The sequence below is a fragment of the Theropithecus gelada genome, chromosome 18, assembly GCF_003255815.1.
Source record: "Theropithecus gelada isolate Dixy chromosome 18, Tgel_1.0, whole genome shotgun sequence".
In the NCBI taxonomy this organism is placed as follows: Eukaryota; Metazoa; Chordata; class Mammalia; order Primates; family Cercopithecidae; genus Theropithecus; species Theropithecus gelada.
This window is the reverse complement of record NC_037686.1, coordinates 15,942,869-15,970,692: the sequence shown is the minus strand read 5'-3', so window position 1 is coordinate 15,970,692 and position 27,824 is coordinate 15,942,869. Positions and strand designations below refer to the sequence as shown.

Genomic DNA, 27,824 nt, shown 5'->3' with positions numbered 1-27,824 from the left:
GGATTGGAGTTCCTGGCATATTTCTCTAATCTCCCCTCCTTTTGAGAAAAGGGGTCACCTGTCCTTTACAGAGTCCAATGACATGATCTTGCCCCATGGGAAGGATTCAAAGACATTTATGAAACCAAATTGAAAGATAGAAACATAAAAAATACGTAATATGTGGCTGGACATGTGGCTCATGCCAGTAATCCCAGAGCTTTGGGAGGCTGAGCAGGGAGAATTCCTTGAGCCTAGGAGTTTGAGGCCAGCCTGGGCAACATAGTGAGATCCTATCTCTACAAAAATTAAAATTAAAAAATTAGCTGGCCATGGTGGTGTGCGCCTATAACCCCAGTGCTTGGGGAGGCCAAGGCAGGAGGATTGCTTGAGGCCAGGAGTTCAACTCCAGCCTGGGCAACACAGTGAGATCCTATCTCTACAAAAATTTAAAAAGTAAAAAAAAAAAAGTTTAACATGAGGCAGTAACTTGTGAGAGGCAAAAGCAAAATACAGTTAAGTATTTTGGAGGCAGAGAAGACAGAAACCATTTGGTCAGAGGAAGCAGGATCCTGAAAAGATGCTACATGCTCTCAACTGTCATTTAGTTTCTACAAATATTGGAAATTATTTAATCTAAACTTTGTGTAGGCCACATATCAAGATGTCCTAAATTTAGATCAGCACCAACTGCAACCGCCACTTCCTGCCACTTAGGTCATGCTCTGATACCTACAGTGAGCTGTACATCCGGCTTCTTTTCCAGAAGAACCATGTCGCTAGGCAAGCCGAAGGACTTGGCTTGGTAAGTGAGGTAGCCACCATATGAAGAAACCTAAAACGGAATTAATAGTATCAATAGCACAAGCATTAAAAGAAACAATGTCAACATCAACCCACATGAAAAGCACTTAGGCACACAAAGCGTGGAAAGAAACACACTCGACCTGTTAACAAGGGTTGTATCTAGGGGGTGGGGTTGAGGATGGTATTTTTTCTACTTTATGCTATTTTTAATGTCATCTGAAATGTTTAGCATGAACATGATTGAGTTTTACAAGCAAGAAGATACCTTTATTAAAAAGAAAAATAAGGCTGGGTGTAGTAGCTATAATCCCAGCACTTTGGGAAGCCGAGGCAGAAGGATCACTTGAGGTCAGGAGTTAGGGACCAGCCTGGGCAATATAGCAAGACCCTGAATCTACAAAAAAATTTAAAAATTAGCCAGGTGTGGTGGTGTACGCCTGCAGTCCCAGTTACTCAGGAAGCTAAGGTGGAAAGATTGCTTGAGCCCAGGAGTTTGAGGCTGCAGTGAGTTATTATTGTACCAGTTCACTGCAGCTTGGGCAACAGAGCAATACCCTATAAGAAAGGAAAGGAGAGGAGAGGAGAGGAGAGGAGAGGAGTGGAGTGGAGAGGGAAGGAAGGAAGGAAGAAAGGAAGGAAGGGAGGAAAGAAGGAAATAATAGTCATGTTCCTTTTTTTCTAGATGATTACTAAACCAAAATGTTTATTTAATCCACAACTATTCTAAGAAATCTAGGCCATTGGTTTCTTTTTTAACTGAGAGAACTGGATAATATCTATCAGTCACAAAATGAACCTCTAAAAATAAATTTTCTCCAAAAACAATTCTCCTGAAAGCAGATGGTGAACGTTTCCCAAATTATTGTGAGTTCTGCTGGGTACAGTAGCCACGGCTGACAACTCCAGCAGGTGCACAGACCTCTGTGTCACTCAAGCAGCATGATGGTGGTGGGGACATGGAGTGAATGGTAACAGTTTTCTGACAGCTACTTCACACCTTGGGTCCTGACACTTCCCACCCTTACAGTAAAACATAGTCAAGAAGGAAGAAGTGACAGAAGGATGAAAATCACAGGCAAGATCACCTCTGATTAGACAGAACAAAATAACCTACAGGAAAATGCCAACAACTTAGAGGAGGCAGGGGAACGAAGCCACGTTCTTCTAGGATCCCATTCAACAGAAGCTTTTCCCTAGAGTCTGTAACCTGACAAAGCCTTACAGAGCTTTGATTTCCAAGCCTGGAAGTATTCCAAGGCAATGTCTTAAATTATTATTGTGATTAAGCATTGCTTCTCTGATGGGCTTAAAGTGATTTTTAAAACATGGCCTCAAATTCTTTGCACTCCTGCCTTCAAGGGGTGGGGCTTAATTCCCCCTCCTCCTCTTTGTTTTGTTTTTTTTTGAGACGGAGTCTCGCTCTGTCACCCAGGCTGGAGTGCAGTGGTGAGATCTCGGCTCACTGCAACCTCCGCCTCCCAGGTTCAAATGATTCTCCTGCCTCAGCCTCCTGAGTAGCTGGGACTACAGGCACCCGCCGCCATGCCCAGCTAATTTTTGTATTTTTAGTAAAACCAGGTGTTTCACCATGTTAGCTAGGCTGGTCTCAAACTCCTGACCTCAGATGATCCGCCTGTCTCAGCCTCCCAAAGTGCTGGGATTAGAGGCATGAGCCACCAAATTGTCCTCCCCTTGAGTGTGGGCTGGGCTTAGTGACTCACTGCTAATGAATAGAATAAAGGAGAAGTGAGGGCATGGCAGTTCTGAAATTTAGGTTACAAAAACACTGCAGCTTCTGTCCCGAGCTAGTGCTCTCGTTCTCTCTCTCTCTCTCTCTCTCTCTGTCTCTCTCTCTCTCTCTCTCTCTCTCTCTCTCTCCCCCCCCCCACCTAACCCCCTTACCCATCCCCCATAAGTTGCTTTGGGGGAAACCAGCTGTCATGTCATGAAGACCCTCAGGTAGCCTATGGAGGGTCTCGTGTGATGAGAAACGGAGGCTTCCAGCCCACAGCTAGCCAGAAGCAGAGGCCTGCTAACAGCCATGTGAGTGAGCTTGGAAGCAGATGCTCCAGTCCCAGGGAATTACAGCCCTGGCTGACATCTTGACAGTAACCTCAGAAGACTCTGGGCCATCCCCTCCTGAATTCTTCATCCAAGATAATTATTATTGCTTTAAGCTGCAAGGTGTTGGAGTAATTTGTTACATGACAATAGACAACACATGGGCCCATCATATAGCAGTAAAGAGGAGTATTCAGTGAGAGAGTAGTGGGATCATAGGAGAGAGGCAATATTTCCCACACTCAGATGTCAAAACCCACAGTCCTTCACCCAGAAGACAAAGTTAGAGACCTCAGGCCGAGGCCCTAATATTTTAGTCCTCCTAATGTGAGAATATGGCATCCCCTGAGGCGGGCCCTGTGAAATCCACCCGTTAGCAAGTTCCACCCTTGCTAAGAAACATATGTCACCTGATGGTGTTGCCACATGAGGCCTGCGTTTCTGTCCTCATAAAACGTGTGGAGGTGGCCAGCCTCTGGCATAATAACTCATGCAGCAAAGGAAGACCAAGTGGTTTGTAAGCTCCTGAGGAGCGTGAAACTAGTGCGATTCTCCTTAGGAAAGTCGAACTGCCACCAGATCCTGCGTTTCTTTTAATAAGCTAGTGAGTCACTTGTCAGCTTTTGTTTTCCTAACAAAGAGGCTTTCTTCTGCCTTAAAATAAAGAATTCTCAGCACTGGCATTGAAAAGCATGCATGTCCCATTTGCAATAAATATTATTTAAATGGTTATTTCCCTAGAAGAAAATTCTTTGGCATTAGGTAAAAACTGAGACAAACGTTGTGGGTGATTTCCTTTGCTGGTAGCTCATGCATGGCAAGGGTGGGGCGCAGTGGGTGCCTGCTCAGCCCCTCACAGCAGGAGGCAAGGTCTCTTCTTCATTTTTAGTTCAGCTCATTTCTGGCATGTTAGTAACCTGAACTGCTGGATGCTTCCTTCCAGACTTCCAGGAAATGATGCTCACACAGCAATAGTAGAGGGCCACTGAGGGCCCAGAAGAACAGCAGGACATCATTACCTTGTCCCCCAGGTAGGACGTGGGTGCGACCCAGGACGCGCTGTGGACAGTTGCGGGCAGCTCCTGGAGATCCGCCACCATGCTGTTGCTGCCCGGGTTGAATGAGACGGGGATGTCCATTCTGTCTGCCGTCTCCAGGCGCCAGCCCAGCATATCCACAAACTGGAAAGAGGGAGAGAAGCAAGGGATGAAAACGTCTTGGTCGTGGCATCCCTGGTGATGGCTGCATGATGTATACAGAAAGCTTCACGGGCAGCCTCCTTGCCTCAGAGGCCTCCTTCATGCCTCTCCTCCTGCACCTGCCCTCCTAAGCCGGAGCCCCGTCTCACCCATTGCCACTGGGAGTTCTGGGAAGGCAGTGGCCTTACGTATGTGGGATTTATCTTTGTAACCCAGCACACATCCTGGTTCTTGACATTTAGTAGGTGATCAATGAGTGTTTGAATAATAAAGAAATAAGTGTATGAATAAAAACTAGGACCGTGGTGCATTTAATGGCAAGCTCCTTATAAAGAAAAATGTGATGTGGAATTCAGTGGCTTGCTATTATTATTTTTCTTTAAATGGAGCATCAAAATTAAATCGTTTCCTGGTCACAAAGGAAGCCAGTTAATTTTGAGGTAAAAAAAAGAAAGAACTGACCAAGCATAGGGTTGGATTAATGCTTTCTGGTTCCCCGGGGAGAAGAGACTTCAGAGCAGATTTACAAAGTTTTTTGTTTTTTTTTTTTCCAATTACTAGCTGCACTCCATTTAGGAGACAGGCAGTAAAAGATATGAAATAGGCAGGCAGTAAAATATATAAAATAGTTGTTTGGGGGCCAGGCGTGGTGGGTCACATCTGTAATCACAGCACTTTGGGAGGCCAAGGTGGGCGGATCACCTGAGGTCAGGAGTTTAAGACCTGCCTGGCCAACATGGTGAAACCTTGTCTCTATTAAATACAAAAATTAGCCGGGCGTGGTGGGGCATGCCTGTAATTCCAGCTACCCAGGAGGCTGAGGCAGAAGAATCACTTGAACCTGGGAGGCAGAGGTTGCAGTGAGCCAAGATCATGCCACTGCACTCCAGCCTGGGTGACTGAGCGAGACTCCATCTCAAAAAAAAAAAAAATCTGTTTTTGAATACTTGTTGGATATAAGACATGACTCACACAAAGAAGGCAAGCAAGAGGTTACTGGTTCATGGAATAATGAAAGCAAGAAAAGTTTTAGTTTCATTGAGTTAATTTTAAAAATGCCCAAAGAAGGCTGGGTGCGGTGGCTCACACCTGTAATCCCAGCGCTGTGGGAGGCCAAGGTGGGAGGACTGCTTGAGCCCAGGAGTTTGAGACCAGCCTGGGCAGCATGGCAAAACCCCGACTCTACAAAAAATGCAAAAATTAACCAGGTGTGGTGGTGCATGCCTGTAGTCCCAGCTACTCAGGAGGCTGAGGCAGGAAGATTGCTTGAGCCCTGGAAGCAAAGGTTGCAATGAGCTGTGATCACACCACTACACTCCAGCCTAGGCAACAGAGACCCTGTCTCAAAAAAAAAAAAAAAAAAAAAAAAAGTAGCCAAAGAAAAGATACGATAAAATAGGTGAGAAGGAAAGCAAAACAGAAAGAAGCAAAAATGAGAAATGAGGGGTGTGATATTGTGACATAATGAGACACAATGAGAAATATCAATTTGGCTATTACTACCAGTTTCTGGCACAGAGTTCCTAAAACCCTTGTAATTTCCTGAATGACAGGGGTGACAGGAGCATCTTTTGCCATAATATTTGGGCTTAGTCCACAATTCCTGAGGCCAGAGCTTCTAAGACCCTTGGACTCTCTGATGTGGTAATAGTGTCTCTTTGTGTGCTAATGAGATAAGTGGTGGCTGGGTCCTCTGGGTAGCTTCAGGATGGGGGCTTGTAGCCAGGAAGACCAAGGTAGGATGAGAGGGTTGGGACTTTCAGCCCTACCCCCAACCTCTGAGGAAGGGAGAGGGACTAGAGATTGAGTTAATTATCAATAGCTAATGATTTAATCAATCACGCCTACATGAAAGAGCCATCAAAAAAAAAAAAAAAACCCTAAACGGTGGTTTGGGAGAGCTCCTGGGTGGGTAAACACATCTGCATGCCAGGAGGGTGGTGCACCCTAACTCCCATGCCTGGAACCCTCTGGACTTCACCCTATGCACCTGTTCACCTGGCTGCTGCTCTGTATCCTTTATCATATTCTTTATAATAAAGAGCAACAGGAAGGAAAGTATATCCTGAATTCTGGGAGCCATTACAGCAGATTACAAACATGAGGAGGGGGCTGTGGGTACCCCCGACTTGTAGCAAAACACTAGAGAAGTACTGGTGGCCTGGGACTTGCAACTGGCATCTGAAGTGGGGGCAGTCTGGAAGAACTGAGCCCTTAGCCTGTACAGTCTGATGCCACCTCCAGGTAGAGAGTGTCAGAAGTGAATTGAATTGCAGGACACCCCGGGAGTGTCTGGGAGAGTCAGAGAATTTTTGGTATGGAAAAAAACCCCACACATTTGGTGTTAGAGTGTTGTGAGTATAGAAACAGGGTTTTCTTGTAAGGGGGAAAATGACAAACGCTATTTATTTAATGAGATTTACTGGGCATCTGTTATGTCCCAGATCCTATTCTAGGCACTAGGGGTGTATCAGGGAACTCACACTCTAGGGACAGAAGAAGAAGGGCAATAAACAAATTTTTAAACAAAATGTTAAATATGTTAGGGAGTGATGACTGCTGTGGGGAAGACAAGGGTAAGGTCAGCAAGAGTGTCCAAGGTGGGCTATTTTATAGGGAGTGGTGAAGGAAAGCCCCTCTGAGTACATGATATTTGAGCAAACACCCAATGAATTCAGGAAACAAGAATTTTAAAATGCTGCAGACCAAGGAGCGGCGAGGGCAACACTTACCATTTAACAAATCCATGTACAACATGTTCCCCAGCACTTCCTGTCAATGCATACCTTAGCCCTTCGCTTATGTGAGCTGTGACATTGATTATTTACTCCAAAACAGAAACAGCTGGTACAACCCTTGGGATTGGCTGGGTCCAAATGGAATGAGCCTTCTCGACACACATTACACTCTGTGCCTTCTACATTTTCCTATTGAAGCAAAACATGAAGTAAGAGATCACTTCTTCCAAAATTTCCCTAGTTGCAATTAGCTACTTGCACAAATTAAATACCAACACAAGATGTTAGGATGAGGATGTGAGCAAAACATTAAAAGAGACGTTAATTATTAAGCTTTCATCCCATGTTAATTGTTTAAACTTTTATACCACACACAAATGGAAGAGAGAATTCCCTAAATTTCATAAAATGCCCCTGGGGCATCTTGCAAGTAGAGAAACAGCACTGTATGGTTCACAGGATAGGGAGACCAATTCATCTCACTCACCACCACCTTAACACATCCCCTGGGAATTGGAAGGTCTCCTACAACCTGGTGGAACCCCTTGGAGCAGAGATAATCACCTGGAGTCCATGGTTCAGGAGTGGGTTTTAGGGGAACCTATGAACCTCATGGAAACTGTAGATAAAATTTGTGTTGATTTTCTGGAAAGGGTCTATATCTGTCATCAGATTCTAAGGCGGTCTGTGACCTCTCCAAAAGATAAATGGGATCTTGCCTCCTAACTATTTCTGTAAAATAAGATCATGACTACAAAACGCTACACACACTATCAACATCTCTTCTGGGTTAGTCCCATTTCCCACATACTCTTCTATGTTGACTCAACATGAAGCCCTTCCCCGCTGACTGGCAGCTGGCGTCTCTGATATTGCACCATCTCTCTTACCTTGCAGAGGCAAGCCCCGGTCCCTGGGTCACACACTCCTGGCTCAGTCCCATCTCGGTTGCAATTGCAGGGAACACACTCAGGGAATCGGTAAAACCCGGAAGCACATCGGTCACACTGCCGCCCTGTGATTCTGGGCTTGCATCTGTATACAAAGTAAGGGAAGCAAAAATCATCATCTTTGTACACACAGTTTTAAGGGCTCACTTAGACTACAGTGAAGTAGTTGGTGTGCAAAGCCAATTAAATAGATACAACGCCTGCTTATAGTCCAAGGCAGAATGGAGAGAGGCAGATAAAAGGCACTAACAGAAAGTAGGTCATTGGCCATTGTGGATGGTCATGGATGACCATCGTAGATGGGTGAGGCTTAGCACTACGTGTTGAGGGTGCATGGATGGACGTGGCCCCTGAGCCTGGAGGGCTCCCGCAGATGGCCCATAAGTGGAAATGATGACAATATACACACAGAGTCTAACTGATGTTCAGAGGAGTAGCAGGTGATCCAGTCACAAGTTTCCTTGGGGTAAGTGACTCCTGACTTGAGCTTTAAAGGGCAGAGTCACGGGGTAGGAGTTGAGATGGGCATTCCAGACAGAAGGAACAGAGCGGGAGATCACTCAGTGTGTACAGGAAACAACACAAGCATGGTGCTGCTGGGGCGGATGTCCAGGCAGGGAATGCTTCCCCATGGCCTGAGGAGGTAGGTGGTGTCAGATCATCAGGACAGAGGGGCTGGACACTGTCCCATGGCAGCAGAGCACAGTAGTTGAGACCTGTCCATGCAAGGCTTCAGTTCTAATCCAGTTCTGACCATATGAGACACACCATCTTAGCAAGTTCTTTAACTTCCCAAAGCCTGCTTTTCATATCTGTGAGGGACAGAACAAGGTAGCTGCTGCCTCCTGGCATTGCTGGGAACCTGTGAGGCAGTGCAAGCAAAATTTCAGCCCAGTGCCTGGCACATGGCAAGTTACAAGCAGGGGAACACTGTCATGAAAAGCTGTTGAGGAGGAGAGAGTGTCGCTGGACGTGTGTGAAGGATGGAGCCCAGAGGGTGAGTTCCAGCGGCAGCAGCAGCAGCAGGCTGTCAGGTCAGAATAGAGACTAGGGCTGACCTAGGGCAAAGGTTTCCAGGTGGGGAGGATGGATGGGCTCCCAAACTATTTTGAGGTGAGGTTTCTGGGAATATTTTGGGGTGAGGTTTCTGGGAATATTGTAATATTCTGGATGAGGAGTAGAGGAAAGAAGGGAAGGCAAGGAAGACTCCCAATGTCCCTGCTTCGGTGACAGAGTGGATCTTAACGTCCGTTGTCACCTGCAAGGGCCAGAGCTCAGAGGAAAGCACAGTGTGGGGTGGGGGGGTCACTTTGAGTCATCCACCCTCATCCATCTGCAGGTCCTTTTGACTGAAGCACCGGGCAGACAAGAAAACACAAGCAGGCCGGGCGCGGTGGCTCAAGCCTGTAATCCCAGCACTTTGGGAGGCCGAGACGGGTGGATCATGAGGTCAGGAGATCGAGACCATCCTGGCTAACATGGTGAAACCCCGTCTCTACTAAAAAAAAAAAAAATAACAAAAAACTAGCCGGGCGATGTGGCGGACGCCTGTAGTCCCAGCTACTCAGGAGGCTGAGGCAGGAGAATGGCGTGAACCCGGGAGGCGGAGCTTGCAGTGAGCTGAGATCCGGCCACTGCACTCCAGCCTGGGCGACAGAGCAAGACTCCGTCTCAAAAAAAAAAAAAAAAAAGAAAAGAAAACACAAGCAGCTGAGTAGAGGCGGAAGAGCAGGGGGCTATGGCCGTGCCCGGAGAGCCCAGAACTCGAGGTCGAGGAGGGGAAGAGAAACGGCTGCGAGCCTTGGAGAACCAAGCGCTGCATTCAGAGCTGGGATCTACCTACACACTGATTCTTTTCTGTGGGACTAAGGGAAGTATTAGAAATATGTTTTTATTCGCATATAGGGAATAACATTTTATTATTCAATTACTACCAAATGTAGGCCATCATCTATCTCCGAATACCTATGAAAATATCTTACCCCAGAGACCATCCTAAAACAGTTAAATACGACTCTTCATATTCCATTAAGTTTCTCTTTGGCAAATATCTGCTTATTTCCCTTTGGCAAATATCTGCTTATAAAGGATTTTGTATGTGATTAAGAACGTAAACTTGGAACCAGGTAACCTACTTTGAATCCCAACTCTACCACTTACTGGACCTTGGGCAAATTGGTCTCTTTACAACCAAGTTTCTTCATCTGTAAAAAAGGAGGTAACAATATCTACTTCACAGGATTGTTGTGAGGATTAAATAATACATGTAAAAACCTTAGAGTAGTTGCTTGCACACATGTAAGTATTTGCCATTACTATTCTAGCTGTGACATGGGCTAAGGGGAGCAGACGGTGCCTTTCTGTCCACCCGGCACACCTAAAAGGACTAACTCAGCATTACTTGCAAGACCTGCTGGCGAGTTCCGTCTTTCATCCCCAACCCTCTCATCTCTCCCTGCCTGATCCCTGCAGAAATGATTCCATAAGGAAGTAGCCTCAAAACCACACTTAGAGCAATGTAGGTACAGAGTGTAAATGTTCTGCTTGAAGTGGATGGCTCTAGTGCAGTAGATTGTAAACTTTGGGAGAGGATCAGAGACTCTGTTGGAAAGCTGGGTAAACTATGGGCCATCTTCTCAGAGAAGTGTCCACTAAACCCACAGAAAGACTCACTCTCATATACACACAATTTTGCATTCTCTAGAAGAGGGTTCCTGGCCCCAGGTTAATAACACCTGCTCTCTTCTTGTGACCCCCAGACTAAATGTAATCAGACAGTCCAGCAAAAAAAATAAAGCCTGTTTCCAGTTGATTCCTTATTTCTGGAGAGACAGCAAGTGTGGAGCACAAGGACTCTGGTGGTCTAGAGACCAGAAAGAAGAGAGTTGCAGATGACCCCTCCCAAAATAAAAGCTATCAGAAAGAGGAGCCTCAGAAGAGAAAAGGGGCTTTGGAGATGGCCTGACATAGGCTGGGTGAACCTTGCTTCTCTTTTCCTAGCAGTGAAGGAAAGAACACTGTGCACAGAGGGACAGTGTTGCCATGAAATGCCAACCTGGCAGACTGGCATCCCAAGGTCTGAACGTTTCTTTTAGCAAACACGGGGGGCTTCTGGCCAAGGGTGCATTAATAAGATGCTGGTGGCAGGTGAGTAATTCACACACTGAATGCCATTGGTGGGCACGGCTCAGAGTGTCCCCTGAGCAAGTGATCTGGGTGGGGACCTGGAAGGTGAGGTAACACAGACAGGACCTATGTTTTTTTGCGTGTGGTTTGTGTATTTATTTATTTATTTATTTATTTAGAGACGGAGTCTCGCTCTGTCGCCCAGGCTGGAGTGCAGTGGCTCAATCTCGGTTCACTGCAAGCTCCGCCTCCCAGGATCACGCCATTCTGCTGCCTCAGCCTCCCAAGTAGCTGGGACTACAGGTGCCCACCACCGCACCCAGCTAATTTTTTGTATTTTTTTAGTAGAGACGAGGTTTCACCGTGTTAGCCAGGATGGTCTCAATCTCCAGACCTCGTGATCTGCCCACCTCAGCCTCCCAAAGTGCTGGGATTACAGGTGTAAGCCACCGCGTCCGACCCTGGAGCCTGCATTTTATATTTTCACTTCACTGAAAAGGAAAGGAACAGGAGTACCTGCAGCAAGGGCAGCTGTGGAAGCTGCTTGTCCAGACAAGGAGGAAGGGAAGCAAAACCATGACTGGCCTGTTTATTTATTTTAGAATGTATGTGAGAAGATGCAGTGGAAAGAGAGCGACTGAGAAGGTGTGGCCAGTCAGTAATATAGGACCAAGCTCTGAGCCTCACACAGCACATGGGTAGCAGCTGAGAGCACTAAAGCAGATGGGAAAAAAGCCAACAGAGCAGAAGGAGGGGAGCAGCAGCCTGCAAACAGGACCCTGAGTGGCCCCGCTGGGGCTGCTATGCCAGGGTAAACCAAAACAATATTTATATTCTTGAGTACTGCAATGTTTAGATCATTGAGCTTATGCATCCTGTGCAAAGACAGTTTTTGGTGTTGCCATGACAATAGGGAAGTTTTTGGTGGTGCCATGACAATAGGGAAGGAATAGGACACTTCCTCTTGAAAGTCTGGCTGAACATCCTTTAAAACAACCTCATGTCAGCCTGACTTGGTACGTTTCTCCACAGCGAATTTCTGGTACCCAAGGAGCAGCTGCAGAATAGCAGTTCTGGGGAAGCAGGTCAAGAGAAGTTATCTCCATGGCAATGGGGCTCCCGGCCAAATGTTTTGTAACAACATCTGGGCATGGGTGGGTGCTTGCCATGTCTCAGAGAATCAGGCCCAGATGTGCTGGGGTGAGCTGCATCCTTTGGTCATTAAACACTGTAGGGGCCAGGTGCGGTGGCTCACGCCTGTAATTCCAGCACTTTGGGAGGCTGAGGCAGGTTGATCACCTGAGGTCGGGAGTTCAAGAACAGCCTGACCAACACAGAGAAACTCGATCTCTACTAAAAATACAAAATTAGCCGGGTATGGTGGTGAATGCCTATAATCCCAGCTACTCAGGAGGCTGAGGTAGGACAGTCGCTTGAACCCAGGAGGCAGAGGTTGCAGTGAGCCAAGATCATGCCACTGCACTCTAGCCTGGGCAACAAGAGCAAAACGCCATCTCAAATAAATAAATAAATAAATAAACAAACACTGTAGGGCCCTTCATATTATGCTCATGTGGAAGTCCAGTTTTAATCTAGAGCCCAAAATCTACCTTATTTATTTATTCACTCAAGAATTACTGAGTGCCTTCTACACACACATTCCTGTGTTAGGGGACATGGGAGGGAGGGTATAAAGTAGAATAAGTCAGTCTTGACATGGACATGTTTTCACTGAGGACACAGGACTAGAATGTGGAAATTAAGAGAGAAGCTGGCTAAGCAGTCAACTTGCTTTGTCCAATGAGATGATGAGGCAATCTCTGTGGACTCATAGAAGGCTCCTTGCATTCTTTGAGTTTGTACTTTTAACACAAAAATCCTTGAAGGACAGGCATAATTTGGGGGTAGTAGGAGAGCAGGAGGAAGCCCTTTCATAATTGGAGAACAGAATACAGACAAAAAATGTTTAGAGGAAGTGAGAAAACCAAGCCAGAGAAGAAAGCGAAAAAACAAAAAGGCATTAAAAGTTAGGGTAGAGGCCGGGCGCGGTGGCTCACGCCTGTAATCCCAGCACTTTGGGAGGCCAAGGCGGGCGGATCACGAGGTCAGGAGATCGAGACCATCTGGTTAACATGGTGAAACTCCATCTCTACTAAAAATACAAAAAATTAGCCGGGCACGGTGCTGGGCACCTGTAGTCCCAGCTACTCGGGAGGCTGAGGCAGGAGAATGGCGTGAACCCGGGAGGCGGAGCCTGCAGTGAGCCGAGATTGCGCCACTGCACTCCAGAATGGGTCAGAGCGAGACTCCGTCTCAAAAAAAAAAAAAAGTTAGGGTAGATAGAATTCAAATCAAGGAAAGTTGGTCTTTATCCTGTTAGACAATGGGGAATTAAGGAAGGTTCTTCAGCAAAGAATGTGATGTCATGGAAATGGTGTTCCCATAACAGCCCACCACAATATGATGCTCACCATGCTGCACTGTCACTCTTGGTTAGAACAGGTGCCCCCAGCAGACCACAGACATGTGTGCCTTCCACAGGAAGCACAGTACCCAAGATAGAATAGGTATGAGATGCACTTTGAGCAATGAAACACATCCAAAATCACATTTAAGGGAAAGGAAGAAAACTTCACAGGAACTGAGGGAGATGTTTCATCCTCATTAAAATAACAAAAACAAACAAAAATACATGCCAAGAAGATAAAATCACATTTAAGGGTAGCCTGTCATAAATCAAAAAGGAGATAAAATCATAAACATGTACACATTTATCAACATTGTCTCAAGTTCACAGACTAACAGTACCATGTATTTGTGAACAAAATTAAGGGAAAGACAGATGTTTGAATCCCAGTATAATTGTCAATTTAGCATATTCCTCTTAAAGAGCCAAAAAAGAAAGAAAGAATGAATGAGTAACCCAGGAAAAGGAAGGTCAACTAGGAAAGCATCAATATCATCTGAACATGAAGTGGTAAAAGAACTCAACCAGGCAGTAGACAGCCATGGAAAGGAAGGAGGATAATACGTCCCTTGCCAGAAGTTGACACCTGACTGGCTGTAGGGAAAATGGGTTGATTCTGAGATAATACTCAGATTTCAGGCTTAAAGGACTGGAAAGAAGCTGTTATCATTAAGTAGAATTTTTTTTAATCCAAAGGGAGAAATGGCTTGAAAGGGAAGGCAATGACATGGGTTTTAGAGATAGGGTCAGTATTGTAGCATTCAGGAGTTAACGATTATCCAATCTAACTTTTCATAATAGATGTGAGGAGACAGGAGCCCAAAGAGCTCAGGGAACTTGTCCAAGGCTACCAGCGTAAAGTCAATAAGAGAACCCAGGTTGAGCTGATTTGCAATAAAGGTGGAATAGGATAGCCCTCAAGGAGCAGGACTGGAGCTGTGGATCTGGGAATCATCCAGGAGTGGGGGTGGCTGAAGCCAGGAGAATGGGTGTAGTTTCAGGGACAAAGCATAGAGGGAGGAAGGCAGACAGCCATGACCTTGACAAATAACCACAACAGCTAATACTTACTGGGTGCTCAGAGTGTGTCAGGCGCTGCTTTCAGTGTGTTCACAGGAGACATTTAACCCTCTAAAGGACTTTATGAGGTAGGTGCCTCCAGGATCCTTATTTTACAGATGGAGACCTAAGGCCCGGAGGACAGAAGTAATATACCTGAGGTCACCCAGACAGTGAGCGGCAGAGACAGGACACAACTCACACCACACATCCTCTTGGTCTGGGGGCAGAAGGAGAAAAATGAAGCCAGTGAAATAGCCAGAGAAGGATCATCAGAGAGGTGAGAAAAAGATGCCAGTGTTACAGAAGATGAAGGACGACAGAGGGCGTGCAGTTGAGAACCCTGAGCTCCTTCTGTGTGGCAGTCACAGCAGTCACCACTGTGTCAACAGCACATCCCAGCGCCTGCACGTTGCCTGGCCAGTCTCATTGATTATTTGATGAGGAGCATCAAAGAAATTGCCTCTCCAAGTTGTTAGGGCTCATGAATCGACGCCTAGCTGGAAGCCCTTCTGTTCTGAGAACATCAAGTCTATGACCTTTTCTGGTTTTTAATTTCTCCACTTAACACAAAAGCTTAGTAAAGCTGAGTGGAGATAGAGGGCATCCCCAAATCTTTCCTGTGGCTACTGTCCTTCTGAAAAGGCATGAGGTACACATGGCTTCGCTGGATGTCCAGGTGGACTGCCATCTCCTTTGATCAATCTGAAAATAGCTTGGACGTGGTCAACAGCACGGCAGCTTTCACTGTCAGGGATCTCCAGCTTCCTCATGTCTGACACAGATGGATAAAGTCTTCCGAAGATATTCTAGCCTTTCTGTGTGCTCAGAGAATCTGATGGCACATGTCTTCCAGTATTAGGAGCAGATGCAAATTTACTTTTTCATCACTATAAATAGATATATGTGCTGTCTTGTGCTATAAAAAATGAAGTTTTGATCAATATAAGCATCTTTTTGATCTTGATATAATAGAGTTGGCCAGAATAATAGACCTTTTAATAATTACACAATATAGTCTGTAATACAATCAGAGATTGAAAAAGGAATGGAATCAGAATTTTAAATTTATATAGGAAGTTAGAGATGATTTTACCAAACTTCATTTTACAGAGTAAGAAACTGAAAGCCAGGAAGGCAAAATGACTTGCCCAGTCTCATAGCTAGGACTTGACAAAGGTGAGTCGAAGGCTCAGCTTACCCTCATTGCCTCAAACTACAACACGGGGTTGACTTCAGTAAAGAGTGAGCATTGTGGATTGCTAAAATTATTTTTTTAATTCATTTTAAAGTAGATGAATATTTGTAACAGTTTGGTTTTCTTACAGTATGATAAAACTGAACACCCCTAAGTAATTAAATACAATTTGAAAAGAGCAATTTTTCAGCTTTGCAGTTTGTGATGATTTGTACAACTGCAGGACAGTCTGTTATATGACTGTGAAAGGATGTTTTCCTTTTTCTTGCAAACTCCAGTTATCTCTGATTTTTTATTTTACATGAGCTATACTAAACATATTCTTCATAAAACTAGAAAACTTCTAGTTTTTCCTCTAATATTTTATAAAGAAGTAATCCTTTCAGGCAATCAAAAGCTTTTTCAGCATTTACACTGAAATTATCATGGGCAATTTGTGCAATTTACAGTAATGTAAACTTTCTTACATTTTCTGCCAAGGCCCTTTTATGACAAATCCACTTTGATCATGGGAAGATGCATTATCCCATTAGATTATTATAGTCCCTTTCCTAAGGTCAAAGTAAACAGTTTTACATCTTGGTTTAAGTGTAATACAAGCCGGTAAGATTCCATTTCCGTTGATGCTGTCAGGTTTGGGCAAAACTTACTATAGACATGCCTCCATCCTGAGTTGGGAATATTCCAGTCTATTAAATTATCATTGGCAGTGAGAGTTTGTTAAAAATAAAACTCCTTAGAATTTTTACATAAAATACTACAGTAAATCCGTCCCTCACCTTCTGGTGCCTTAACAAGATTAAAACATTTTTTAAAGCACTCTTGGTTTTCTTTTTCTGTGACAGCAGCATTGAGAAATTGTGTGTGAAGTTCCATTTGCAGTGATTTATTGTTGACAAACTACTCCCTTTGAAAACTCTACTGCTTCTCTTCCTGTCGGAAAACTGCTTCTCCAGCTCCTCCTTGGTTCCTTTACTTCCTGTGATTAAACACAGGCATCCCCTCCGGTTCTTGAGTGACTGACCTGACTCAGGCAGGACTCACACCTGTGGTTTTAAAGCCTTGGAATGTTTCATGATTCAAGCTTTTCTCCCAGCTTCCTTACAATGTCCCAGTAGTATAAAGGAGTTGGTAGGCACCAGATGACAATTAAAGGGGTGGTTAAGAGGCCTTCCTTAGAAAAGCGAACATCGCTGCTATAGAGAGTTGAATTGTATCCCCACAAAAGATCTGTCCAAGTTCTACCCCCCTGTACCTGAGAATGTGGCCTTATTTGGAAACAGGGTCTTTCCAGATGTAATTAAGTTAAGATGAGTTTATACCAGAGTACTGTGGGCCCTAAGCCAGTATGATTGGTGTCCTTATAAGAAAATGAGAAGAGACCGAGACACGCACAGAGAGGGGAACGCCACAGGAAAACAGAGACACCCAGAGAGAACAGCATGGAATGGCAGAGGCAGAGGTTGCAGTGATGCAGCCACCAGCCCAGGGATTCCCAGGAATACCTGCACACCAGAAGCGAAAAGGCATGGGACAGGTTCTCCTGCAGAACCTCCGGAAGAAAGCAACCCTGCTGACATCTTGATTTTGAGTTTCTAGGCTCCAGAAATGTGCCAGAATAAATTTCTGTTATTTCAGCATTGTTTGTGGCATTTGTTAATGGCAGTCACGGGAGACTACCACAGCCACCCTCAAGTGGGAGTCACTGAGGCCTGTCCCCAGCAGCCACAGCCCCTCCTGCCTCTCACACCCAAATTACAGACTCCATAACATCCATGTGCCTGGGGTGCGTGCTGAAGGGAGTGGGGTGCATGGTGAACCTTCTGCTTTCCCCTGCACACTGCCATTCTGGCCTGGCCTCTGACTCAGTTTCCCTGGCATATCACCACTGATCTAATTCTTACCAGTCCCTCCTTTTGGAGCCATACCCTTTCTCTGGCCCCTGCAGCCCCCATCCAGCCCTGCTGAGATCAGCCTCAGCACCTGGAACCATGTGACACCAGCCTCCACGTTCCAATGCAGCCCCTGAACCAAACCTCTCAGCAATGCAGCATCTGCATGAGCCAAGGTCTCTACCTGTCCCTTAACAATTAAGTACTGGACTGCTCTGTGGTCCTCTGAGGGCAGCCCCACTCTCAGGCCAGGCTCTCCAGCCTGTCTCCTGCTCACCCTGACTCCCTCCTAACTCCCACCAAGCCCTGCCATGGAGGCCCCAGCACCCCTTCCAGCCCACCTCAGCTAGGTGGGATTTCAGACTTTTATCATGCGCTGACCTTAACCACACTGCCAGCGAACCCTATGAAGCTTATACCTAAAACAAATGGACAGGTGCTCACCACAAGGCATCCCAGCAAAGCACACAGATACCTTCGTTATGCATGTATCATTCCTCTCCCACTTTTGCCTCATGGCACACACAGAACACAGTCCCATAGTGACAGCATGCTGGAGTCAATGGGCAAGGCTGCTGCCGGCTCAAGATGACTGGTAATCCATCCACGCAGGCTCTGCCCGGCTCTGAGCCTAAGGCCAATCACTCCACTCACTGCAACCCATTCTGGCTGGGAAGCCCACACTGGGGTCAACACAGGCACCCCTGGACAGGTGGGAAGTGGAAAGTGACGATGACCAGGGTGGGGGCAGATGCTGCGCAACCTCCCTGTGACAGAAGCGGACAGGTTACTCCCCCAGCTCACCTGCACTGCCCGCTGTCCCGGTCACACTCCAGCATGGCAGCCTCGCTGGTGCCCCTCCTGGAACAGTTGCAGCCTTCGCAGCCGGCCATGGGGTGGAAGCTGAATGAGTGTGTCTCACACACTTCGCACTGGGGCCTGACTGTGCGGGGAGGGCAGCGGCACTGCCCCGTCATCTCTTCACAAAGGCGCAGGCCACAGCTGCACGCTGGTCAGGGGATAAAGAAATACCTTGTGAGGGTCAGAGGCTGCCTGGGCTCCAGCAGTACTCCACCAACTGCCGGGTTTTCCAGAAGCCTCCAAAGGGTCTGAGAGAAATGTTTAGATCTGAAAGGCCCGTTTCTTGGAGTCAGGACCAACCACCCCAAATACTCGCGGCAGACAGTGTGGATGCGGAATGAGGAGCAGCTGCGCTAGCCAGCTCCAAGATAGACCCTCAAAGGAGCCCACCTTGCTGCCACTGTGTGCCACTCATATGGGGCCTCTGGACCATCGAAGGAGTCTAGAAATTGGTAGGAGGCTGCTCTCAGGCTCCCTGAAGCAGCTCCACATCCACATCACCCCAGTGCCCTGTGCGTCCAGAGCCCAGGGTCAGGGCACGACCTGGCAGCAGGGTCCTTGTTCCTTGGCCTCTGCATGGGGACTCCACACACTGCATTCCTCACTGCAGTCACATGAAGTGAGCTGACCCTACCCCTCGGGCCACAGGCTGGTTCTTAGATAAAAGTTCCCACGGGTTCTCATTCAGTGAGTAGTGCTGCCACATGACCCTGGCTGTCCTGTCTCAACTGAGTTTGGGTTGGGCCGACAAAATGGAAGGGGCTTCCGTGAGGAAGGGGATCAAGCTCTCCCAGACTCTGAGGTTTAAGACTTGTCACACTCATCTGCTTTGCCAAGTACATAGGTCACACAGCAGGGGAGTCACAAATACTTATCTTCTAGAACATTGCTACTCAGAGTGCGGTCCAGGGACCAGCAGCATGGGCATCACCTGGGTGTTCATTGGAAATGTAGAGACTCAGACCCCAGCCCAGTCTCCTGAATCAGAATCTGCATTTCTCCAGATCTCCAGGTGAGTCTCTAGCACAGTGCCACTGAAGAAGCGTGCCCCAGTGAGCATCATCCACACGGGACCAGAGTAGACCTGGGGTGACGGGAAACGTGCACTTACGCTTGCAGTGTGGGAATCCATAGTGGCCTGTTGCACAGCGGGTGCACTGCCGCCCAATGACGTTGGGCCGGCATGGGCACTGCCCACCTTCAGGGCTGCAGTGAGGGCTGGTGGCTCCGGCGGGGTGGCACTCACAAGGCAGGGCGCCTTTGTGGTAAAAGGCCACCAGGGACCTGGCAGAATTCTTACAGAATCTGGAGGCCGTCTGGGGGCTGTGGAGACAGAAACAACTCATGGTGATGCCCAGGGAGGTGTGTATGGGAGTGGCCTCACCCTCGCCTTTACCATCTGCTCCACCCAGCAGCATCTGTGGGAGTGGTTCATGGTTCTGGAGTCAGGGAAGAGTGGGAAATACCCCACTTCAGACTCAGTCAGTGACAGCCACACCCTCCCCCTACCACCTGCCGCAGGAGGAGACATCACAGAACAGGTCAGTGGGAACCTTGTACAGCTGGAATAAAAGAGTGGAAATAGACCTAAAGGATGAACTATATAGTATGTGAATTATAGCTCAATAAAGTGGTTACCAAAAAAGTAGACCTATGTGTGTAATAATACAACTCATAAAATGATGATGTGGAGGAGAATCACTAACATTCATTGAAAGCTGTGTGCTGGAAGCCTTAGTGACATCCCACATGACCTCCCAACCTCCCAACCAATTAGGCCTAAGCCCCAATTCACAGATAAGGCAACTGAGGCTCCTAGAAGTTAGGCGACATTCCCGAGGCCGCAGGGTTATGGAGTGGTGAGCAGCATTCACATCCACAGCCGCTTAAGAGCCTTTGCTCTGAATAGTCACTGCACAGCAGGTGTCTGCCTCCCAGGGCCTCTGGAGCGCCTGGGTTCCTCAGGAACCCTACAACAGGGAAAGGGCGGGTCCACAGAAGAGAACGGCAGGAATTGATACTCAAGACCATCCTAGTTTTTGGCATTCAAGGACACAAGGAGAGAGGGCAGGGAGGCCATGTCTCTGGACACGCCCTGCTTGGTTAGATGGTAGAGGGGAGTGGGACTCAGGGCTGATGTCCTTCCCCGTGGAGGGTACCGTGTGTGGTACGTCTTAGGAATCTGTGCTGGCACACAGGAAGCAGTGGAGAGGGAGAGAAACTCCTAACCAGCCCCTGAATCTCAGCTTGGGGTGTGGGCCCCTGTTGAGTTCACAGCTGAGGACAGTCATCTTTCCTAGGCAGTGCATGGCAAAGTCTGTCACGGGAAGGTCAGTGTGGAGAAACAGCATCTTCCCCTGGGACTCACTGACGCTCTCTTGGCCAGTAGGGGGAAAAGGACGCATCCGAGGGCCAGCCCCTCCCTGGGCCTCGAGCTGGTCAGGAATGTGGGAGTGCCTCCGCATTCCAGAGCCTTCCCACAAAGTGATACTCACTCAATGTAAAAGCTGTTTTTTCCACAATTGGTGATAAACTCGAGTGACTTGTCCATGGATTTTTTGTGAAGTATTTGGTAGTCATAGTTTTCTGTAGGCACCATTAGAACACGGACCTGAAAGAAATCCACCAGCATGTGTTAGAATTTCGAATGATGACACAGACCTAAGGCTACTTAGTATACAGGTTGAGCACCCCTACTCGAAAAACCCAAAATCTGAAATGCTTCAAAATCTGAAACTTTTTGAGCACTGACATAATGCTCAAAGATCACGCTCAAAAGAAATGCTCACTGGAGCATTTTGGATTGGGGATTTTTGAATTAGGGATGCTCGATCTGTAAGTATTATGCAAATATTCCAAAATCTGAAAAAAAATCTGAAATCCAAAACACTTCTGGTCCCAAGCATTTCAGATAAGAGATATTCAACATGTACTTTCTCTTCACTGAGATCAACGCTCTTTGTTGTTAAGACCACAACCAGACGAATCGGGATTTATGAAAAACAATCATGGGAGCAGGCCAAAGCCAGGAGTAAAGGCTCAGTCCACATTACTATGTGGGGAACGATGAGTTCCCAGGCAGAGCCCTTGGACCTTCTACTCAGAGAAACAAAAGCCTTGCGTGCTGGCTGGGTGATGGGACCTTGGGGGTAAGCAGGGGTCTGCTGCATGGCCAGGGCTCCATGTGACTCACGCCTGGTGTTTCCCTGGATCTCCAGGGATGGTTGTTTTGTATTTTTAAAGGGAAACAAACCAACGTGGCAAGAACAATGCAGAAGCTAACACCATGGCTTGTCCTTGGAGCTGACATCATACCTGGTACTCTATTATGACTAACGGTAGTTTGGTTCCCTGTGCCAGTATAAATCACAATATGCTTATAGCAAATACTGTAGAAATTTTCAAACATCTTTGTCAACTGCTCACCAGCTCACAGCTTACAGGGAGCCTACTACTCTCATGATATTCAATTCAATAAACGTTTGCCGAGCACCACACACCAGGTGGTATTCCAGGCACAGGGGATGCAAAATGAACAGACGCAGCCCTTGTCTCCTAGGCAGACGACTTCCTCAGAGAGGAGGAGGCTCACGCAGAGGCCTGGAGGGCCACACAGAGGGTCCAGGCAATGCTTCCGGAGGGCTTTACAAAAAGATGGATTAACTCTGAGCTGGGTGAGTGGGTACGCCGGACTTATCCAGGTAGAGAAACAGACAGAAAATGTCAGAAAAAGGGCCAGTGTGAGAAACCCTGGTGGCATGAGAAGAAATGGCATATCTAGGGGCTTGAGAATGGATTTGCATGGCCAGATAGTGAGGTGTGGGAGGGGGAGGCGTGGAGTAGGGCAATGGCAGAGAGGAGGATGAAAGATGAATTAGGGGGTCATGAGGGCCTGAGTGAGGCACATGGATCCTAGGGCAGTAAGTGGACCATATCCCATCAGTTGTTGGAAGTCCAGAGAAGCGGCTGGGTCACACGGTATGCTCCTAGCCCTCCAGTCAGGTAGGTAATGGCCAGGAACGCGGAGGAGGCACTGGAAAGTGGTGGACCAGGAAGGGAGTGCTGGCAGGAGGCTGGCCCTGTCCAGGTGAGCGGAAGGATGATCAGTGAGGACAACGGGGCTAGAAGAGAATGGTTGCCTCCAGGAGGCATGCCAGAGAAAGACCCCGGTGTGTGGTAACAGATGTGGGAGCAGAGCTGCTAGAGAAGGGGGCTCAGCATGACTCCAGGCACTGGTTGCCATCACTCAAGGTGATGAACAGGGTGGGCACACCGGGGCTGTGCAGGGTGCAGACTAAGTAAGGGACTTGCAAGATCTCTGGCCAGGCAGATACGCAGGAGATGGTGGTCACATACTGGAGTTCAGGAAAGGTGACCTCACAGATGTGAGTATCCTTCCCACAGTGGACAGAATAGAATCGATGGGCACGGAAGACGTATCCAAGGAGAAATGACACAACGAGGGGCTCGGCGTCAAATCAGAAGGAACGCCAACACACAGTGACAAATGGAAAAGGAGAAATCACCCAAGGAGCACTAGAGAAAGCGGGGGAAACAGAGAGAAAGCAGCTGCAGGGCCAAAGGCAGAAAGGAGTGAAAAATGCTCCAGAGACTGGTCAGATGAGGAAGCAGGGGCTGGTGGAGAGGGGCGATGCCTGCTCTCTTCTGTCTAGTTCCCTTGACTTTGATTGTCACATGCTTTATTTATTTATTTACTTATTTATCTTTTGGGGAGCAAAAGACAGCTGTAAAATTTAAACATTTTTCTACAAATATGACTTCAATTCCTTGGAAGAATTATTTCCATGAGCCAAACAGACACCCAAAATGGCCATCCAGGCAGGCACACGAGGAGCAAGTTGAGGGACAAGAGGAACGCACCAAAACCAAGGACTTTCCTTCTGGAACCTTCACGGTTGCAGCCACTTCAGGCTCTGAGATGTCAAACTCAATCTGGCCTTCGGCGATCACTTGATCCCGGCAGCCGAGCACATGGGGGCAAAAAGAGGCACGGAAGGAGCCTGGCAGAAAGAGAGAGACTTCCTGTCACGCACAGGACTGTGGGGTCGGCCCAAGGCAGGCAGCGGGGCCTGTTCACTGCGGCTCACCTGCCCGTGGCCACCCGCCGTCCACTGACACCTGCGCGGGAAACGTCGGGTGCGCTGCTTGGTAAAAATGGATGACAAAGACGTATCGGCCCAGGTGTGGTGCACGTCCTCTCAGGGTCACTTGATTCTAAGAGGAAAAAAGAGGAGGAAAAAAACCCCAAAAAACCCTCAAGCTGGAGAGCTATGAGTAACTGGAATCACAGAGTAATTCAGAGGTTAAAAAACAAAACAACCTATTTACCAAAGTGAAATGACAACCCATCTTCACCCAGAAACCTTCACACACACATTTACAGCAGCTTTTGTTGTTGTTGTTATCACAAAAACTGAAAACAAACCAAATGTCTCTTGCTTGCAGGTTGGATAAACAAACTGTGGTACAATCATACACGTTGGAGGGGGTATAATTGGTAAGTCAGGTTGAAAACCTGTTTGGCAATATTTACCAAAGTTGAACACATAACCCAGTGATTGGCCTTCTGGGTACATACCCAAAAGAAATGTGTAATAAGTTTGCAAGAAGGCCATACTTAAATGTTCATAACAGTGCTATGCATAATAACTATGCAATAAAGAGTCTGACTCCACTTTTTTTAAGAGATCAACGCTCTTTATTGTTAAGACCAAGACCAGATGAATCGGGATTTATGAAAAACAATCACGGGAGCAGGCCAAAGCCAGGAGTAAAGGCTCAGTCCACTCTGTCTCAGAGTGACAGAGGATCTCGCTCTGTCACCCAGGCTGGAGGTCAGTGGCACAACCATAGCTCACTGCAGCCTCAAACTCCTGGGTTCAAATGGTCCTCCTGCTTCAGCCTCCCAAGTAGCTAGACTACAAGTATGTGCCATCATGCCTGGGTACTTTTTAAATTTTTGTAGAGACAGGGTCTTCCTATGTTGCCCAGGCAGATCTTGAGCTCACAGTCTCAAGCAATACTGCTGCGTTGGCCTCCCAAAGTGCTGGATCACAGGTGTGAACCACTGTGCCCAGCTCTGACTCTATTTCTGATGTTTGCCCACTGACAGCTTTCAAGCCCTATTACACCCCTGCGCCTTTTGCCCCACACCCAGACAAGCTCATAAGACAGCTCAGGGGCTCCCAGCTCCCTCCTTTGTCGTGAGTGGGGAGTTCTAATCACACAAATTCCAGCCCCTGGGAGAGGGAGTCCTCCCTGGACAGCCCTGCCCCTCCCTCCACTCCCACCATGTAAAGGAGTCTTTTCGAGGGCTAAAAGCTACAGCCCGCCCTCCTTTTGCTCAAGCTCAAGTACAAGCCCTGCTCTCCCCAGAAAGCCTCACTTTGTGAATAACGAATCTTTTAACTCACAAAAATAGCTCATCTGCATTTTTCAGATGAGACCCATGACTCAGAGAGGGTAAATAGTTCATGGAAAATCATGCACTAATTTCATGACAAAAGCAGGACTAGAACTCTGTCATCTTGATTTCAACTCATTCCCCCCTATTATTCTAGACTGCCTTTCCTATATGGGATCTTATTTGATTCTATCGCTCAGATCCTGTAAATTCTCAAATCCAATGCACTGTGAACAGATGCAAACAATCTTTGAGATTATAAGGACATAATACAGGTTGGACATCCCTAATCTGAAAATCCAAAATGCTCCAAAATCTGAAATTTTTTGAGCACTGGTATAATGTTTGAAGGAAATTCTCATTGGAACATTTTGGATTTCAGGTTTTCAGATTAGGGATGCTCAACCCGTAAATATAATGCAAATATTCCAAAATCTGAAATTCAAAACATTTCTGATCACAAGCAGTTCGGATAAGGGATACTAAACCTTGTAATATCATAATGTAAATTATATTTTTATAATGCAGAACTTTAAAAGTCCTGTGATTTTTTTAGCTTACAAAATGCATTAATTTATTATATTTCAGCTTTGTGCTCTAGATGATTGATTAACAAATGTTTATTGAGAATTTCCTACCTGCAAGGTACTGTGCTGCTGCAGTGGGGGATACAAAAAGTTTACTGGTTCGAGACTAGCCTGGGCAACATAGCAAGACCCCGTCTCTACAGAAATAAAAAAGAAAAAAAATTGGCTGGGCAACGTGGTGCTCACCTCTAGTCCCAGCTACTTGGGAAGCTGAGATGGGAGAACTGCCTGAGCCCAGGAGTTGGAGGCTGCAGTAAGCTATGATCATGCCACTGCACTCTAGTTTGAGTGATAGAGCAAGAATCTGTCTCAAAAAAAAAAAAAAAAAAAAAAAGGCGGGGGAGTTCTTGGCTACAATAACTATTCTAAAATTCTTATGATCTAACTTGGGAAGAAAACTAATAAACAACTATATTAAACAGCAGCAGTCCACAAAAATATAAGATACCACAATATGGGCCATGAATAATTGCCAAATGTCTAGTGGACAAAGCTTAGGAGGGAAAGGGCATCAGGCAGGGGTGGTCCTAGGCAGGATTAACCAGATGCCTGCATTTCTGGACTCTTCACAGAAGACAGTAGAGGTTCTCAAACTTCAGGAGCATCAGAATCACCTGGAGGGTTTGTTAAAACACAGATTCCTGGGCCCACCCCCAGAGCTTCCAACTCAGTAGGTCTGTAGTGGGTCTGTGAATCTGCATTGCCGACAAATTTCCAAGTGATGTGGATGCTGCTGCTTGAGGTCATACTTTGAGAACCACTGGTTTAGAAACAGCACACTACCTGTGGTGCCTTCAAGGTGACCCCAGGAAGAACATCAACAGAAGGTGAAGACTGCTGGGGCAGGTGAGGGAAAGGCCTGCCACTTACAACATCCAAAATTAATGCTGTTGGAGGAGTTTCATGGGCCAGGGAGACACAGGTGGCACTGAAAAATAGAATATTTAAAAATCTGATTTTTAAAAGAACCCAAAGCTACAGAACTGTCCATCAGTGAAGAGACAGACTTGAAGCATAGGACCACATGGGCATCAAAAGGATCCAGTGCTGGGGGAAGCACAGAACTCTAGGGATCTTTATATAACGATACTCATGCCAAGTGTATTCCAGCCACCTGTTCCATTAAACTAGTTAAAACACAGAGAATCTTGATTTTGAAGTAAAGTAAGTTAGATAGAAACTTACAAAAACTTCCCTTTCCAGAACTAAAATTAACCGTTAAAATGAGATCAATGAAATAAAACATGATTCACCTCTAAACATAAATACTGACAGAACACTATATAAGAAAGAAAAAATGCACATTGTCTCTTTTACACACAACCAGAACTGCATTGTGTTGGTGGTTCCTACAGTCCTAACCATGCACACCAGATTTCATGACCATGCCCATAAGCTGTTTTTGAATCTACAGCAAAACAACCCTACCAAAACCCCAATAAGCATTAGTTAGCTGATTCTCATCACATAGTTATGAGATAGGTCATTATTTTCATGGTTTTCCAAGTGAAGAGTCTCAGACAGAGAGATTAAAAGATTGGAATGAAATGAGTCTTTTCGAGGGCTTAGAATAGAACTCAGGGTTCCTGCCCTCCAGGGATAGGCTTAACCATTTCCCTGGCTGTTCCTGGGTCAGCTTCCTGATATTATGGAATTCTGGAAAGACTGCTGGGGTAAATTATTTAGCTGGTTTTTCTTTCTTTCTGTTTTAAATCCACCCCCAGACTTTAGCACCTTGGCTTATGATCATTTCTGATGTTGAGTATAAAGTTTCGGCCTTACACTCATCCCAGTGTCACTCAGAACATGAACGGGGAGACAGGAAGGAAATACATTACCTTTGATTGACAAATCGCCTGTAACTGGCAATGCAGTGGACTTGCGGCCTCACATACTCAGCTGAGAATTCTTCAATGGGTATGATACAAACTTGATGCTATTGAGCAAATACAATGCACAAAGGCACATTGCAGTTACCAGGAAAATCAATGGTATGGCCAAAAACACCCTTTTAAAAAAGCGATGAAGTAAAGGATTTATCCATAATAATTCTAATTGTTATTTTAAAGTAGAAAATATTGGAGGATGGCATGTCCTCAGGCATCACTATGTGCAACAAATCCTTTTTCCTGTTTTATAGAATTACTGACTGAATTACTGCTGAAATACTTACATAAACAGAACTGAGAACAAAACCATAAGAAAGCTCAGAACCTACTCTTTTCAGTGACTTCCAGTGCCTGTTTTTTCTGTCTTGTCCTGGGCCAATCCTGGCTTTTCAGGACCGTTGGGAGGAAGACAGGGGATGTGGTGTTTCGCCAGAGAGCCTGCTTTTCAAAGTGAGGGCTGCCACTGCTAGAAATAACCCTTGTTCATAAAGAATGACTCCCATCTCAGGCACATTTGGCCTTTGTTGAAGGAACTGTCTCCAGAGCTAGTTTTTGAGTCACACAAGAAACTCAGTCATTAATTTATC

At 46.5% G+C, this 27,824-nt stretch overlaps 1 protein-coding gene across 2 annotated transcripts in view; it reads right to left on the bottom strand.

Annotated features, from left to right (window-relative positions):
- Positions 1-27,824, bottom strand: part of LAMA3 (laminin subunit alpha 3) — a 273,500-nt gene that overhangs the window by 90,774 nt on the left and 154,902 nt on the right. For both annotated transcript variants that reach the window (XM_025365425.1, XM_025365424.1), the window contains exons 26-36: positions 27,187-27,284; positions 26,132-26,276; positions 23,446-23,572; positions 23,219-23,358; positions 20,833-20,948; positions 19,449-19,660; positions 18,281-18,485; positions 7,675-7,819; positions 6,833-6,973; positions 3,867-4,028; positions 716-814 (exon numbers count right to left, since the gene is read on the bottom strand). In XM_025365425.1, the coding sequence (XP_025221210.1) occupies positions 716-814; positions 3,867-4,028; positions 6,833-6,973; positions 7,675-7,819; positions 18,281-18,485; positions 19,449-19,660; positions 20,833-20,948; positions 23,219-23,358; positions 23,446-23,572; positions 26,132-26,276; positions 27,187-27,284 (1,590 nt within the window). The remainder of the gene's footprint in view (positions 1-715; positions 815-3,866; positions 4,029-6,832; positions 6,974-7,674; positions 7,820-18,280; positions 18,486-19,448; positions 19,661-20,832; positions 20,949-23,218; positions 23,359-23,445; positions 23,573-26,131; positions 26,277-27,186; positions 27,285-27,824) is intronic.